The sequence below is a fragment of the Magallana gigas genome, chromosome 3 (genome assembly GCF_963853765.1).
Source record: "Magallana gigas chromosome 3, xbMagGiga1.1, whole genome shotgun sequence".
In the NCBI taxonomy this organism is placed as follows: domain Eukaryota; kingdom Metazoa; phylum Mollusca; class Bivalvia; order Ostreida; family Ostreidae; genus Magallana; species Magallana gigas.
Window position 1 is genome coordinate 27907832 of NC_088855.1, and position 16968 is coordinate 27924799.

The 16968-nt window shown below is 34.9% G+C and overlaps 1 protein-coding gene across 2 annotated transcripts; it reads left to right on the plus strand.

The window, feature by feature from the left end:
* Positions 1-4836: 4836 nt before the first annotated feature.
* On the plus strand, positions 4837-16437 carry LOC105325239 (golgin subfamily A member 3). Of its 2 annotated transcripts, none has more exons than XM_011424715.4 (13): positions 4837-4935; positions 5432-5653; positions 6956-7209; positions 7531-7669; positions 8166-8458; positions 8874-11453; positions 11717-11948; positions 12338-12552; positions 12871-13149; positions 13544-13786; positions 14166-14317; positions 14544-14657; positions 15120-16437. In XM_011424715.4, exons 2-13 carry the CDS (start codon positions 5476-5478, stop codon positions 15232-15234), a joined length of 4794 nt encoding a protein of 1597 aa, XP_011423017.3. In that variant the 5' UTR covers positions 4837-4935; positions 5432-5475; the 3' UTR covers positions 15235-16437. The 2 variants fall into 2 exon arrangements, with proteins under 2 accessions (XP_011423017.3, XP_011423022.3); XM_011424720.4 differs by lacking the exon at positions 4837-4935 and adding an exon at positions 5827-5853 and having other exon boundaries at positions 5541-5653.
* The last annotated feature ends 531 nt before the right edge of the window (positions 16438-16968 follow it).

A 16968-nucleotide genomic window follows, 5' to 3' on the forward strand; every position in this document is an offset into this window, starting at 1 on the left:
TGCTTCAAAAAAGTGGAACACGTGACACTGATTCGAATTTTACGACTGACTATATGTAATTTGCACGGGAGAGGTAGTGCTAGTCATCATATTCCCTCCTCTTGGCCACATATCTTACCGTGCATACGTGCACGTTGGATGGTTTGTGTAGTTTTATAGAATGAATTTAGAAATGAAATACCAGTATATCAATTTATATTTACATCTACCGAGTATGATTCCCTCTATTTCTAACGGAAACCTATAGTTAATTCATTTAAACAATAAAATGCTTTCTTTGATGATTCATTCGGGATATGAAGGTAGCGACATTGCAGAAAAAATGCATAACCCACATTAGCGGATTACTAGTATGTAATTTTTTCTTGCAATGATCGCTACCTTCATAACCCACATGAATCAACAAAGAAAGCAGTTTATTGTTTATATTAACATCTTTCTTTTAACTAATAAATAAATCCATTACGTAAAGTAAGTAAAATTCACTAAATTACTGTTGATGTACACAAGTACGTTAGCTAAAAAAACCAGCCAAATCGTCTCCTGTGAGACTTTGAGTCTGACATCATCATGATTATTTCGTGCAGTGCGTGATATTTCTTAGGTCGCTGTAGGTTTTGATCAATCGATAAACAGGGCGTGTCAATATCAGTCCTGTTAGTTTCTCGTCAATTTCAACCGCTGTAAGATTTCGACCAATCGATAAACGGGGCGCGTAGATATACGTCTGGCTGTATAGAGCTATGAATTGACTATAAGTTTCCGTAAGAAATAGAGGGAATTATACTTGGTAGATGTAAATATAGCTCTATAGAAGCCTGCAGGACTGAAATCTACACGCCCCGTTTATCGATTGGTCAAAACCTACAGCGGCCTAAGAAAAATCACGAACTGCACGAAATAATCATGATGATTTCATACTCAAATTCTGGCCTATAGGAGACGATTTGGCTGATTCTAATAGCTAACGTACTGGTGTACATTAACAGCAATTTCAGTTGGTGAATATTAGTTACTTTTTAGAATCAATTTATTAATTTCTTATTAGAAAAGTGTAAATATAAACAATAAAATGATTTCTTTAATGATTCATGCGGGTAATGAAGGTAGCGATCATTGCAGAAAAAAAATACATAACCCGCTTATGCAGATCGTGTATTTTTTCTGCAATGTCGCTACCTTCATAACCTGCAGGAATCACCAAAGAAAGCATTTTATTGATTAAATATTTATATTTATCGGGTATTTTCTATACTTGTTAAAAAACGATTCTGATTCAAAGCTTTATAGAAAATCTACACGATCTAGTTTCAACCAGTTTATCGATCGGTTGAAACTTTATATCTACATACAAAATCAAGGAATGCACGAAATGACGTCAGACTCAAAATTCCCATAGATGAAGAGTTCGGTATTTCTTTTATCTAACGTACTGACATTAACATTAATTTAGTTACTTTTACTTACTCTTTATGATTAATTCAATAATTTACAAAAGGAAAAATGTACGGGGTATGTTTTTTTTTCTTTTCTTAAATGCCTTCATACCCAATGAATAACCAAAGAAAGTATTTCTAAGTACCCTAATGTAGCAGTGGTAATTAATGCACTGTTTATGCTTATCTTCTTGATTTTTTTCCTAAAGCAGATTAGTTAAATATATATAGATATTTTTTCAATAAACAATGAAAGTCATATGAGAGAGAGAGAGAGAGAGAGAGAGAGAGAGAGAGAGAGAGAGAGAGAGAGAGAGAGAGAGAGAGAGAGAGAGAATTTGTGTTTAGATTCATCTATATGTATATACCAACTCAAAAAATTTATGTATGGTAATATAAATGGCTCCAAGTCCACTAGATGTGAGTCCTTAAAAATTGATGACAAATTAATTCACAGAGTCAAATTGAAGACGACTCGATCCACTTTGAACTGGGAAAACTCAACAAATATCCAGGTCTTCAAAAAGGATTTGAAACAAAAATATACTTGAATTGCGTAAAATCAACAAAAATATACTTGAATTGCGTAAAATCAACAAAACTTCTCAGAAAGGAATGAAAAATTTGGATTGGATAAAATTAAGTGCATTTGGAAATTCTATGCCAACTCTTTGCAAAATCAACCGTCTTTAGGCCATCATGACTTTCAATGGCTTCATTAAGTAAGACAAAATGAATTGATACTTCAAATCAATCTTACCATAAATCAACCGATGAATAGTTTGTTAACGAAGCCCTGCCAAGTGTTCGAATGAATCGATATCGATGTTTATGTAATGATGGCTTATAGACAGATATAAATGGGTCAACATGAGCAATATACATAGGCAATTTCGCCACATATGATTCTCATATGTATTGCCTTTCATATGAGAATCATATGATAATCATATGTGCATCATATGTGCATCATATGCATATTGAATCATATGAGTATCATATGTGGCAGATCATATGAGAATCATATGAATACTCATATGTGGATCACATGAAACAATATACATATGATTCACATATGAAAATTCCTTCATATGTGAATCATATGTGGCGAAGTTGCCTGTATATTGCTATTATTTTCGATTTAGAAATGTATTGCTATTATTTTCGATTGAGAAAAATGATAACAATCAATATGTCCATAAACAGTCTTCCAATTCATGCGGCCAATCAGTGCTAGTTGTACAACTAATGTTGTTTGGGGTAATATGTTTGATGTTTTATACTTGTATTTAGTGATTTGGAAGAGGTTGTTAAGTTCAGTATCATATAAAATTGGGAGGGTAAACAAGTAATAGATTTGAAATAGGCGCGGGTCTGGAAAGGGGAGTTAAAAGAGGATGGGGGGGGGGGGGGGGGTAGTAAGAACTATCAACGGTAAACTTAAAATGATACAATGTGAATTTACAACTATGTGTGGCAATTGCAATTATGTTTTTAATTCATTAACAATTTTTAATTGTCAATATGTTCCTAAACTCAGTGGAAACCGTTAATTAGTAAACGACAGTTATGACATTAAGGTGGCTGAGTGGTCGTGGCTACTTTAGTAAATTGATTTCATTAAGAAGAGGAGCTCTGTAATAAGATGTAGAATATTTTTCAAATTTTAAAGCAAAAATATATAACATTTTCTTTCCTAAATGAAAGTAAATGGCCAAAATATCATGTTTAAAGGTTGAAGGCAAAGGTGGTCAATTTGTTGACCATTCAGGATCCTTAAGGGGGAATGTGCGGTCATCTTGTACATTTGAAGATAAAAATGTAAACAGTTCTTGATCTGGCTTGTGTCTGCCCACAAATGGCCAAAACTGTTGTCAAAAACCAATAAATATAAGGTTTTACGTGTTGTTTTGTATGCAAATTACGCATACAAGAACAGAACAACGCCTTTTTAATCACTTAAAACAGCTGTAGAACTGCGCAGATGCAGACTTAATCTGGAAAAAAAATAAGAAAGGGCTTGGTCCGATTTTATATAAAATTTTGTGTACGCTTTTAAACGATGATTATGCTAAGTATGTGTATAATAATAGACATTGCAGTAGTTCATACACTTTATATAAAGAGAATAATTAATGAAACGCGCCATTTCAAAAAGATCTTATCTCGTAATAACGAGAAAATTAACTCGTTATAACGAGAAAAGATCTCGTTATTTCGAGATCTTTTCTTGCAATTACGAGATATTTTCTCGTTATTACGAGATCTTTTCTCGTAATTACGACATAAGAAACTCGTAATAATGAGATCTTTTCTCGTAATAACGAGATCTTTTCTCGTAATTACGAGATACTTAACTCGTAGTAACGAGATCTTTTCTCGTATTTACGAGATAATTAACTCGTAATAACGAGATCTTTTTTCGTAATTACGAGATACTTAACTCGTAACCTTCTAACCTTTTTTTTTTGCTTATCAAGATTTTTTGGATGAGTCTGCCCCCCCCCCCCCCCCTCCCCCACTTTAAAAAAAGATGCTACGTGCCTGTAGTAGATCGCCATATTTATTGCATTTTTATCCTTTGACAACATTTTTAGTTAGTTTTGGGCAGAAACAAGCTAGTTCAAAAAAAGTTGACATTTTCATTCTAAAATGTAGAAGATGGCCGCACACCCCCATAACTAAAATTACTTGCCTCTAAACCATTGAGCAGAGTGGTAAATTTACTATTTGTCAATAAATTCACAGGGGTTTTATCGCATACATAGAAGAGGTACTCAATAATTTTTAGATAGTACAAATGTCATAAGTCATTGAAATATTCAGTGTAGTAGAGTAAGGTTTTTGTACTTTGAGCTGAGAGAAAGTTAAGTCTCAGCGAAAGGTCTTATAAATTAAGTTTATTTTATTTTGATTTCTAATAGTTCACCTATCACACAAGATTTGTTAAACCAACTTTAAGTGAAACATAAATGCTAACCATTTTAGTCTCACTTTTACAAAAGGAATTTATAATGGCTGAAAAGTGATACTGAGGTCAAAAGTAAGCTCGTCTAACTTTTATGGCAGCGTGGCCAGATGTACCCTCAAGTACATTTTGTAATCAGAGGTATTTCCACAATTTTACCAAGTCAAATACATGGTTGAATCGTAAATCACTATCTTATCCAACTGTTCTGCACAGTACATAATTTGCATGATATGGCAAGAGGCAAAAAACTAACGTTACATTCATACCAGTTTATCAATACCCTCCCATTGAAATATTCCAATTATATTAACATTATTACATTACATAAATTTGTGAGACTCATCCCTACTATCTAAAACTGCTCATTAGCCGCACACTTTATCATTTATAGAACGCCCCGAATATTCTATAGATTAAACTAACAAGTATCCTTCATACCGGAAGTTAGATGCATGTCAACATTCTAACACGTCGTCAGGATGTGACTTGCCGATAAATGCTCCTCTGTAAAGAAACCAGCGCATAATGGTTTGTTTCTCGTGCAAAAATATAAAATACAACTACTCTACTCGCTGAATTGTCAGACCAAAACAATAAATTGTCATTATAAATTTTCAACATCAAAATGTGTAAAAGCCCATATTCACGAGTGAATAAACAGGATACACATATATTGAATATTTATTATTATCATTAGATATCATGTTCTCTGTATATATGATTTTTATGTTTTGAGTTATGGAAAACAAATCGCAAGTGTTGTTGCAGTTCGAATGTCCTCGATTGTGTTGAAGGCATTGCAAAACTGCATTTTGAATACCTACTTGCTTCAAGTGATGCAACCGATCCTTACTTACAGCTGGAAAATCAGTTGTTCATATTGTCATGATTTTAAGTGCTTTGTCATTTGAAGAGTTTTGGGCTTGAAAAATCCGGGTATTTTGTACCATGACATAAAAATATGAAATATGATATGTACTGAGGAATAGCAGTTCTTTATTTTTCCATGAAATTTCATTTTCAGTTGTGGATGGCCTTGGATACAGAGGAAAAATTATCTGATCTTAGATGGAGCCCTTCGATCTCACCCTCCATCAAGTAACCTACGAAGAAGGTTCTGATTCGCCTGATGAATTGGATTCGTTCGGCACTGTTGTCAACTACGACTCTCACTTCAGTCAAGTAGACACTGTGCCCACAACTTGCTCAACCCCTCTTACATTTACTGCAGCTACTGAAAACAGAGGTAAATAAATTCTATTTAATTCAACCATTTCAGACACATATGTTAAGGGATGATACATACAATTTAACAAGCTTGATGTAGAATTTAAAACATTTATTTTCTTTCCCAATTTTCCCCTAGTTATGGTATTTGACTTTACAGCATGTAAACTCTGAAGTTTGCTTTCTCTACAGAGACTGGTTGATAACAAATGGTAAATGGTGTGTGTGACACTTACTATATATGTGTATCTGTATTGTGTACTATTTTTCAAACACTGTGTAGGCTCTATTACCTAGAAAAATTAACATCTTATATAAATCCCCAGGGAACATTTCTTATCTCAATTTCTCAATAATTACGGATAGACTTAGTACTTTAATTTTAGGTTTCTTTTAAATTAAGATTTTACATTATTTGAGTTTAATTAACAATTGTATGTATCCAGTCATATTTTGTGACACATATAGGTAGTGATAGAGAAAAGGAAAACTAGTAACATTATTTGCTTACTTATGTTTCAATGTTTTTTGTTATTTTCTTTCATTCAATTATTTTTATGTATAATATTCTTGAATTGATTTTTTTTTTTTTGCAACTTTATACAACAAATCACCATTTTAAGATTTTTTCAATACCTTATTCATTATACATACTAACCTGAAAAGGGAGAGGGTTTCAGCACCATGCAAATATATGTACTTGATACATGCAATGTATATATCTACTAATCTAATTAAAATTAGACGTTCTGAATCCGCTATCGATTCAGAACGTCTAATTTTAATTAGATTGCATATCTACACGTTCAAGTTCCCTTCCCATGTACTAGTATGTGTAGGTGAAAGTTTTTTTGAAACTCTGCCTAAAAATGACCAAAATGCAAACTAACAGAAACAGTTTTGCTTCTAAGTAATGCTTCAAATATAATCACATGTACATGTAAATAGTAGTAGAGTTAAAAATCATAATTTGTGAACGATGTGTATGAAGCCAGTTCAGAATATTTAGAGTTTTTATGCAGGGATTTTTATTTTTACATCTTTAAGTACAAATTTTAAGAGTATACAGAATTGTGACCAGAAATTAGAAAAATATAGTAACTGGCATGCAGAGACAATACCAAACTGAAAGAATTATTATGATAGATGTCTAGAAAATTCAGAATAAATTTTGTTAGAAGAATTAAGATATCATAAGTTTTAACAAAATGTTTGTCAGATTATGGTTTTATGAGAAGAAATTTCCAATATTTAAATTTTTTGTACCATTTTTGTATCTAGAACTCTAAACAGAAAAGGATTCCCTTGTTTTTTCTCTCAGTTAAACCAAGAAAACTAAGGAAACTACCACAGGGATTTGCCCAGCCTAGCCGTCTGAAATCCACACAGATCTATTCCAAATCTATCTCTTCCGTATCGCCTCCAAAGGGTCACTTGGAGTCTGGATCTTTTGCATACAGCACTCCTCAAGACTCGCTCATCAACCCGCAATATAGCCTTATTGAATCACAAAGTTTCTTCACTCGCCGAGAACCTGTGCACATCTCCCAAACAGACATACGCACACTTTTTCAGGTAAGGGTGTATGGTGTTTATATCTATAAGATCTTACAGGCTTCAGGAGAGAAATTAAAAGCTTGTTTGATAAAAATCATATCCCATCAAAAACCAAGGAAAGCGAAATTTAGTAATATGTATATTAGTTTTTCTGTGCCTCCTTATTGTACAGATACATTTATTTATCCATATTTTGAAAAATTTAAATCTGTTTGTTATACGTTTACTTACAATGATTCTGTTTTTCGATGATTTGTGTCAAAGGGTAACAAAATAAAGATTTATTAAAATTTTTGAGAATTTAATGTGTAAAAAAATTTTGGCTTTTGTGTTTGTCAGGTTACCTCTAACAGTTCTTCCGCTAAGAAGTTTCCCAGAAAACCAACCATGTCTGAACAACAGAAACCTGACAAAGTGGATGGAGCTTTAGCATTTCAAACAATGGCTGATGCACTTCATCTTCAGAAGTCCGTCATTGGTAAGAAATTACTGGAAAAAAATAGATTTTTTTCTTTTTCCTATACACAGTTACCATTTTAATCATTTGTCATAACTTGTGTAATCATAAGGAATTAAAATGAAATAAAGTTTTATGTGACCATTTTATTCATATGTAAATTGAAAAAACAAATAAAACAATCATTTCAAATCTTCCACATATCGTGGAGACCATGACATTGTCAGTATATATATGTACATGTAGTTTAGAGATCTTTACTGTGGAATCATTAAACTTCGTGGGGGCCAATTTTCGTGGATTACTTAAATTTTACAGGTTCGTGGGGAGGTAATTTCGTGTATTTTCTTATACCTACAAAAGGGAATATGACTTTAAAGCCCCAATTTATTAATTCGAGGAGGATGTTAATTCGTGGATGAGAGGTAACCACAAATTCCACGAAAATTGAACCACCACGAAATCTTATGATTCCACAGTATTAGAAAAGTTATAAAGGGACATTAATCTGTTTTAGGTGAGAAGAAAATAACACCAGCCTCACCAGAGGAGGTTGCTCGGATTATAGCGGAGACTCAAAAGAAAATGAGTCAATCCTCTGCCAATGAAGGTTCACCAATGGTTCCTATGGCATCGCCAGAGGCAATAGCACAAGCCATAGCAGAAACTCAGAAGATGATGCAGAGCCAGACCACTAGCACTTCTGCTAGTTATCTTCCCAGTGAATTCACAGTGCCTATGGCAAGTCCTGAGGAAATCAATCAAGTGATTGCAGCAACACAAAGGAAGTTAAAAGAACAATCAATGAAGGTAATTTACATCAACTATTTCTATATTCTTGATCCTTATGAATTAATGATTCTGAATGCAGAAGCTATAGAATGATACTTTTCTTAATTACTTTTAGGCAAATTAATTGAAATTCAGAAATTGAGATACTATAGATATGCTCTACATTGATTAAATTTTGGAGGCATTTGTTAGAATATGTTAAAAAAAAGTAAAGAAGGATTAAGTAGAAGAAAATATGGAATTTAAAACTCATATCTTAAAATGGACTTTAAATCATGATATTTTATGCAGGTGTTTGTTTATAAGCATATTTATATGTAAATATAATTGAGTACAATTTGAAGCTAAATGAAGATACAAGTTGGTGATTTTACCTTTTTTCATTTGATAAATAAGAAATTTAATCAATTGCTGATATTTCATTTATGAATAGAGTCCAGGTTCTGCCTCAGATAGTTCCCTCCCTGTCTCAGACCCCAGCAGTGTTCATTATCCGGCTCACACACAGGACATATCCGCAAGAGAACTTGTCAGGATTCCCGCAGCAGATCTCCAAACCGCCAGGGAAAAATCAACATCCTGGTTCAAAGGTCAATCAGCTCCTGACCTAGAGCTATCTGCCCCTGACTTGAACAAATCAGAGAGTGTGGTTAGTGAGGCTACTACAGCCAGCGACACAGCTTCTGTAGCATCCACAGACTCATTCTCACAGTCGGACATGGACAAATTTCTCAGTACATTGCCGCCATCCAAGACCATTGATATCAGTGAGGTTATACCGAAAACGTCCAGTAATTATTCAGGTTTCATGGCAGCGAAGAGAGACACATCATATAAACCAATTCTGGATCAGTTCATACCTTTCCGAAGTATTGAGAGTGAGAGGCCAGTAGTAGAGAGGCAGGCTAATTCTCTGCCGCAAATGGCTGATTCAGGGATTAGTGTAGATTTTGAAAATTCCAAGCCACAAATGTTGTCCCCAGAGCGATCAAGCACACCCAAGTCTTATTTACCAGCAGAGACGAGGGCATCACAAGCAACCAACATACATATATCAAGTAAAGCTACCTCTGATATGCAATTTAATTCAGCACAGAAGTTGAACGAAGCACTGAGAGAGAAGGCAAAATTGGAAGGGCAGTTAGAAATGTTGACTTATGAGGCCAAAAACTCTTTGACCGAAAGAAGTGAACTACAGTCCCAGATTGCAACGTTAAAACAGAAATTGAAATCACAGCGTGATCAAGCAAATGATGCAGAGAAAGTTGAGTTGAAGTCAGAGGTGGAGAAAATGCAGCGCAATCGCTCAGTACTAGAGAAATCCTTAGTGTCTGCTCAGAAAATTCTAGAGGAGAAGCTAGCAGAAGTGAAGGCCATTGAGGCAGATTTACAGCTTACTCAGGAGGAGAACACCAAGCTACAAATCCGCCTGAAGGGGATCCGGGACGACACAAGAACAAAAGACATGACAATACAAGCTCTCAAGAACAAGATTGCTGAACTGTATGTGGAAGTCCAGACTCAGATGCAGGCCAAGATAGATTCTGATAATGAGCACCGAGCAGCTAAGACAGACATGTCTTCTTTGATCAGTGCCAAGCAGTGGTACCAGCAGCAACTGAGGCTGGCAAACGACAGCAAGTTACAGTTGCAGCAGGAATTGACTACTCTCCAGGGTCAGGCCTTGTCCCAGGGGGAAATCATCGAGAGGATGAAGACTGAGAGCAACAAACTCCGACATCAGATGAAGGAAATCCAGCAGAAGGCTCTGAGAGACAAGGAGCAGCTAGCCCGACAGTTGGAGAGAATCGAGAAAGACATGATGGATAGGGAAGTCGCGTTCCAGGAGGTTCAAAGGGAGAGAACTCTGTTGGAGGGGACTTTTGATTCAAAGCTTCAGTCAGTTGAAGATGAGAGGGAGAGGTACCAGTCTCTTGTGAGAATTACCAATGACCTGGAGTCTCGCCTTGATAAAGCTCATGGGGATTTAAAGAAAAAGCAATCTCAGATTATTCTTTTAGAAAATGAGCAAATCGAGCTCAACAAACAACTTGCTCTTTCTCAGGAGATGGTTATAGAAAAGGATCAAGTGGTCGAGGAACTGCAACAAAAGTTATTAAGTGTGGAGGCGGAACTGAAACAGTTCCAGAAGAGAGTGTCGCAAATGGATTCAGAAATCTGGAAATTGAAAGAGGAAAAGGCAGCCACTGAAATATCTTTACAATCTGCCATGGAAGAAAAGAAGTGTGTTGATTCTGCTTTAGACGATCTCAAGAGGAACATGGGGAAAGTAGAGAAGACATTCAAACAAATGAAGCAAGATCTGACCAGCAAGTCGTCTGAATGTAACCAAGCACTGCAGGAGAAGTCTGAACTACAGGACAGGCTTGAGAAATGTGTCACAGAGTTTGAAAAGGAGAAACGAGAAATGTTAATCACTGGGGTTCAGTCTGATGAAAAACAACAGATAATTGATGAGCTTCAGCAGGCAAAGGTCAAATTGGAGTCCGAAGTCAAGTGTTTGCAAAACGAAATAGCAATTCTTGGTTCAACTAACAGTTCAACTGTAAAAGAAAACCAAGAACTGCAGCAGCAGTTAACAGAGTTGAATTCTAAGTTGAATGAGGTTGAGACCAAACTTAGTGAGGCAAAGGTTCAGGTTCAAGAGGTGCACCAACAAACTGCAGCAGTTCCACAGGAAACAGATGATAGTGAACTCAGAGAGGAAAATGAAAACCTGAAGGTGAAAATCTCTTCCATGGAGAAACAACATCAGAAAGATCTGATGAAGCAGAAGGCTAGAGCCACAAAGCTGAGTTCTGATGTGAAGGTTCTACAGGGTGAGTTAACCGAGAGACAGACTACATTTGATTCCAATGTGGAGTTACTGACCAATAAGATTAGAGAGATTTCTGATGAGAAGACTCGTTTGGAGACTGAGCTTGACTCAGCACAAAGAAAGTTTGAAGTTGGAGTGGTTGAACAACAGGACCAAATGAAAACCATGCTTCAGGTAAGGAAACTACCTTAATGACAATGGTATAAGATTGAGGATGTTATTCCAGAAATTTTTTAAGAATGCTAATCTTAGTTTTGATTTGGGTAAAATCTTATTAAATTTTTCTATATCGAGTACGATTTTTTTTATCAATTGAATGATTTTATTAAAACAAAATGAACATTTGGTCGAAAGATTTTTTTTTTTTAATGCTTAAAAATGAGACTTTAAAGGTGAAAGATACATGGAAGATGAAGTCTTTCTCTCATTGTTGACAGCAAATGATTGATGAAGTGGAGGCACTAAAGATGGAGAAGCAAGCCCTGGAGAGCCAGCTTCATCATTTACAACATGAGAAAGATCTCCAGATACAGGAATACCAGCAGAGGTTGTCTGCCCTTGATTCACAGATCGGCCAGCTCCTAGAGGTTGCTGCTCTAGCAGAGCAAAGGGAAGAAGTCAACCAACAACTGGCCTTGGAATTGGAAAAAGAGAAAGGAAAAGTTGAAGGTTAATATCTGCAAGAAAATTAAAGTCGTGCAAAGCAAGAAATTACCATTATATAATTAATTATGTATTGCTACATTGAATTTGCACTTGAATACATGTATATTACCAGTAAGCTTTATTTCATCAAAGTTACAAAGCAGTTACTGTTCCATTTGTAGCATATGCTATAAATTGTTGTAATCATAATAGATATTGCTAAATCTTTTTAGATATATTCCTCAGTTACAAAATTAAGTCCCTTCATCAGATTTCTGCCATAGAAGTCAGTAAATATCATCATGAAGTCAAACAATATGAGCTATATATACACAGTATACTCAAAGGACATGGAATTTTTAATTTGTAAAATGTCTTCATGAATATTTGTAAAAAGTATGCTGTTATTACAGGACTGATTCAGACCAACAGTTCCCTGAAGAATCATGTTCAACAACTGGAGGGATCAATGGCCGAGAAGGAAACCAGCTTGGAGGATGTGGAGTCAGAGATGGAGAGTCTGAAGAGAGAATCAGGGGAGAAGGAGAGGGAGTATGTAGTCAAGATTCAACAGCTGGAGGAGGAGCAGACGACAGAAAAAGACGCTCAAAGAGAGCTCAGAAAACAGGTCAGTCATTGGGTATCTTTCAACAGCTAAAAATAAAATTGGGTAGGTTCTTAACTCTGATAAATAGTAAGAATTTTTTTTCATTGATGATTTTTCGCTTCGAAGTTTATATAAAATATTAGCAAGTCAAACTGTAATACACATAGTAACTAGCATGTGTTTGTACATAAAGGAAACAGAATGTACAATGTACATGTACCATATACATTTAACTTACCAGTTCATAAATGTTGAATTAAAGCATAATATGTGCCTACTGTTTGTGTTTTATTCAGATACAAGATTGGTTTGATAAATAAGATTTTTTAAAAATTTCAGATTGGATTAAAAATCACAGAAAACAAAAAGCTGAAGAGAAACTTTGATTCTTTGAAAAATGAGAAGGAGCTGCTACAGCAGGACTTGGAGCACAAAACTCGGGAATCTGAGGACATCCAGTCCAAGCTAGACAGCAGCAACAACCTCCAGCTTGCCAAGTCCAACCAGATCAACCAGCTGGAAGCAGAAAACAGAAACCTCCACCGGGATCTGGAAAAAGCCAAACTAGAACTTGCCGACAATCTTGCCAAAGAACCAATTCTTCAAGAGCAAATTCAGGTAAAGTTGAAAAGGTTGCCCAAGACCACATTTTCCATTGGTGATTAGGCCTTGCAGTTCCAAATTTTATTAATAAGATTATTGTCCATGAAGTGTTTTTAACCTCAGATCATTGATTTTTACTAAATCTATGAAAACTAATGCCAAAGAATATTAAAGAAACCAAAAGCTGTGTAATTTCACCTTTTCTGTCCAACAGATTTTTTTTAAAATAAAAGGAAATATTCCAGTTATCTTATTAAACATCTTTGATTTTAAAAGAAAAGATTGCCTTATTATATTTTGTTAGTCTTTTGCCATGATAGATCAAACCCAGATAACAGAACCTACATATTCCAGATGAATTTTAATGATTTTTTTTTTTCTCTGATAAAATGACTATTTCCATTTGTAGAGTTTACAGTGGCAGATCAGCCAAAAGAATAAAGAAGTGGCAGCCATTCAACAGAAGATGGAGCTATCAGAACAGAGACAGCAAGGCGAGATTGATGATTTAAAGAGGACAATCGAAGAAAACCAGGCGGAGCTAGAGGGTCTGAGGGAGGAACTCGGAACAGCCCTCAAGGAGAAGGCAGAACAGCAGACACAGGTCACAGAACTCAGGACCACACTGAAAGCCTCAGTACAGCATCACAAGGTAGCAACTAATGAATATTCAAACTAATTAGCATAATGTGCAATCTGATAAAATACTTAGTACAGCATCATTTCAAGGTACCTGTAAAAATATATGTACATTGTTTATTTAAATTTCAAATACCATATTTGAATTAGCAAGTTCACTGAAAAACATTATACGGGACAAAGTTTGACAGAAATTACTCATTCAAATTAATGAGAGGGAATGGTTTAAACTCACAATTCTATCCAAAATGCTACTTAATGGTGTTTTTTTGTCAATGGAGACTGACCCTCTAATTATATGCTCTAAACACTCCCGATACTTAATATTTTAAGCGATGGAGGTACAGAATTATAATGTATATCGTTTTTACCAGAATGCTGTTCTCTTGCAGTTAACAAAGAGAATCAATGAAAATTCTGATCCCACAAAGGATACTGGAACGCAAGTTGAGAACCGTGACATCATCATCCCACCTTTGCCCTTTGACCTCGAAGCAGTAGAGAGGCTCCTTCAGGAAACCTCTGCGAGAGCTTTAGCTAGCAAGTAAGTGCCAATTCTTTATTTGATCAAATGAATGCTATCAATTTTAAAATCCAGCTGTCAGTTATGAAGCTTCTTCTAACAACTGCTATTCAGAGTAATTAAATAAGTTTCGACTCTACTAAAATGGTCTCTTTTGAATTCAGATGAAATGATGACCAGTTTATGAATCTGATGAACTGAATTCCAGTTTATGAACTTAATTTGATAAATTGTACTTATCTTCCAGGCCATTAGACAATCTACAAAACTGTTTAAGTTCACTGAGGTCGGAGATCAGCGGTCTCCAGAAACAGATAGAGATCCACACCACCACAGTGGCTGAATCAGCCCAGAACTGGGGGTAAGAGAGAGAGAGAGAGAGAGAGAGAGAGAGAGAGAGAGAGAGAGAGAGAGAGAGAGAGAGAGAGAGAGAGAGAGAGAGAGAGAATAAGTAAAACTACTACAAAACTATGTGTACATGTACCTGGTATGTGAAATACTCTTGCTGAAATAATGTCAGTGACTTTCTCCTCTTCCTTGTTTGATTGTTTGCAAAACAGTGACTTCATGGTGGGCCAATGATCAGGTCATGGCCACACTTAGCAAGTCATGATGTTTACAATTTATTTGTACATGTAAATGTAAATAGTTTACATATACACAGTATTTTATACACTAGTATTTTCTCACACACTGTGTTACATATTGAATATGCAGGCAGTCAGATGCTAATTTTTGTAAATAACAATTGCTTCTATGTGTGTGAATTTTAAATAGAGGTGGAATGGCCGTTTTCTTTAAATTTACTTTTCTTAATTAACAGCTCAGTGGAGGTGACAGTCAATGAGGTCCTACATGCAGTCAAAACAATGAGCTCCACTCAGAATGGATCTGTGGGCATCAACTCCATTTCTGCAGCTGGGGTCATGGACATTTAAACCCAAGAACCGATTATATGCAATCTCCTCGACCTTCATCGAGGACAAGAACTATTATTCAATGATGCCTTCATCATTGGCCATGGACATTTCTACAGTGATATCATGCAACCATAAAGAATTTTATAACACGTTATAAAAATCCAAGATGTGATGTGAACACTTTGATTTATTTATGCTACATGTATATCCTTCAAAAGGATATTAACATTGTCTTGAATTTGCTAGTCTTTCATCTAGTGTGGTAAAATGGGTGTCAAACCTAATGAGAAGTTTTTGCATCTTTTATTTTTGTTTGTGGAACACTTTATTTATAATTTTCCTAATACATACATGTAAATGAATTTTGTTGCATTTTTTCTTAGCGGTCAAATTAGGAGTGATGCAATATCAAATAAATGATATGTTTGTGTGCTTGCTTGTGATTTACAAAACTGCTATTTTTCTAAATGCCTGTTTTATTTTACTGATGACAAAAAAAAATCCTTTTTCTTACTTGTACTACATGTTTAAGTACATGTATCAGCGTTTGTGTTCCAATTCATTGCCATAAATTATCAGATCTGATGGACAATTTTACATGATGATCTTTTTGTAAATTCTAAGTATTAACATATACCCTGGCTCTCGTTATAATTGAGAGTATGTGTACGACACGTAATACTGCTGTCTCAGTTAACAAGTAGTACATGTATACACTTGTTAGACATTTTAAAAGAGTACTCCAAATATTTTACATAATCAAGTTTCATTTCGGATGATCTTGCATCATCCTCACAATATCAGGGTTCCCGAGTCCTCTTGTGGCCGTGGGACACTGTGAGAATCATTCTATGTATGATTTTAAGTTTTAAGTTGTGCAATATAAATGAAGACAAATTATATTTTGTTTCAACATACCCTTCATATCATTCATGGTGAATTTGTCATGATGTTTTGGAGAAATTAAGGCTTTGAATGAATATCATTTTATTCTGTCATAATAATTTTAATGTAGCTGAACTATTTATTTATTTGCTGTATTGACAGTACTCTGTAATATTAAGTATTAATTCTTTTGTTGTTGGTTTTCAATGTACGTGTCAGAAAGGCAATCAACTATGAATTACAAATAAACCAGACTTACACTTGTTAAATATCACTTTGTTCGATGGTTACTCTAAGGCTTATATATCTGTTTAAATAATTACCGGTACTGGTATACAGTATTCAGCGTCAATAAACTCTTAAATATTACTTGGCTAGTTTCTGATAAAATATTTCATCTACCATCTATTATGACACCAATGCAACATTCTAGAATGTCTTTTACAATGTACTTCATACTGAAAATGACATGGTAACTAACAAAAAAAAGGTTTTACTTTTTGATAATGACAAAAAAAATAAGAAGGAAAATAAGAAATTTGATCATGTGAGAGGTTTCACTCATTGTAAGTCATTACCCATCAGTTTACAAGTCATTACAACTCATCCAGAATTACACATGTAAACAAACTGAGTTATTTTAGAACATTAATTTGAGTGTCCTGGAATTGCAATTGCTGTCTAAAAATAGTTACATTGGGATTGAAGCACCAAGAAAAGAATAAGATTTCATAGTTATTTGATGTCTGTATTAGAAAATATTCATTCACAGAGAGTGCATCTCGATATATATACAAATTATTCTGGATCTTAGAGACATCTGGTTTTACTGAGAGGCCGCTTGCTCATGATACACTATTATGCCAT

Excerpts from the sequence above, each read along its gene's own strand:
- LOC105325239 (XM_011424715.4), top strand. The coding sequence starts at position 5,476 with ATGGAGCCCTTCGATCTCACCCTCCATCAAGTAACCTACGAAGAAGGT. Across the intron at positions 11,949-12,337 it reads AGAGAAAGGAAAAGTTGAAG|GACTGATTCAGACCAACAGT; the intron begins GTTAATATCTGC and ends CTGTTATTACAG. Across the intron at positions 14,658-15,119 it reads GAATCAGCCCAGAACTGGGG|CTCAGTGGAGGTGACAGTCA; the intron begins GTAAGAGAGAGA and ends CTTAATTAACAG.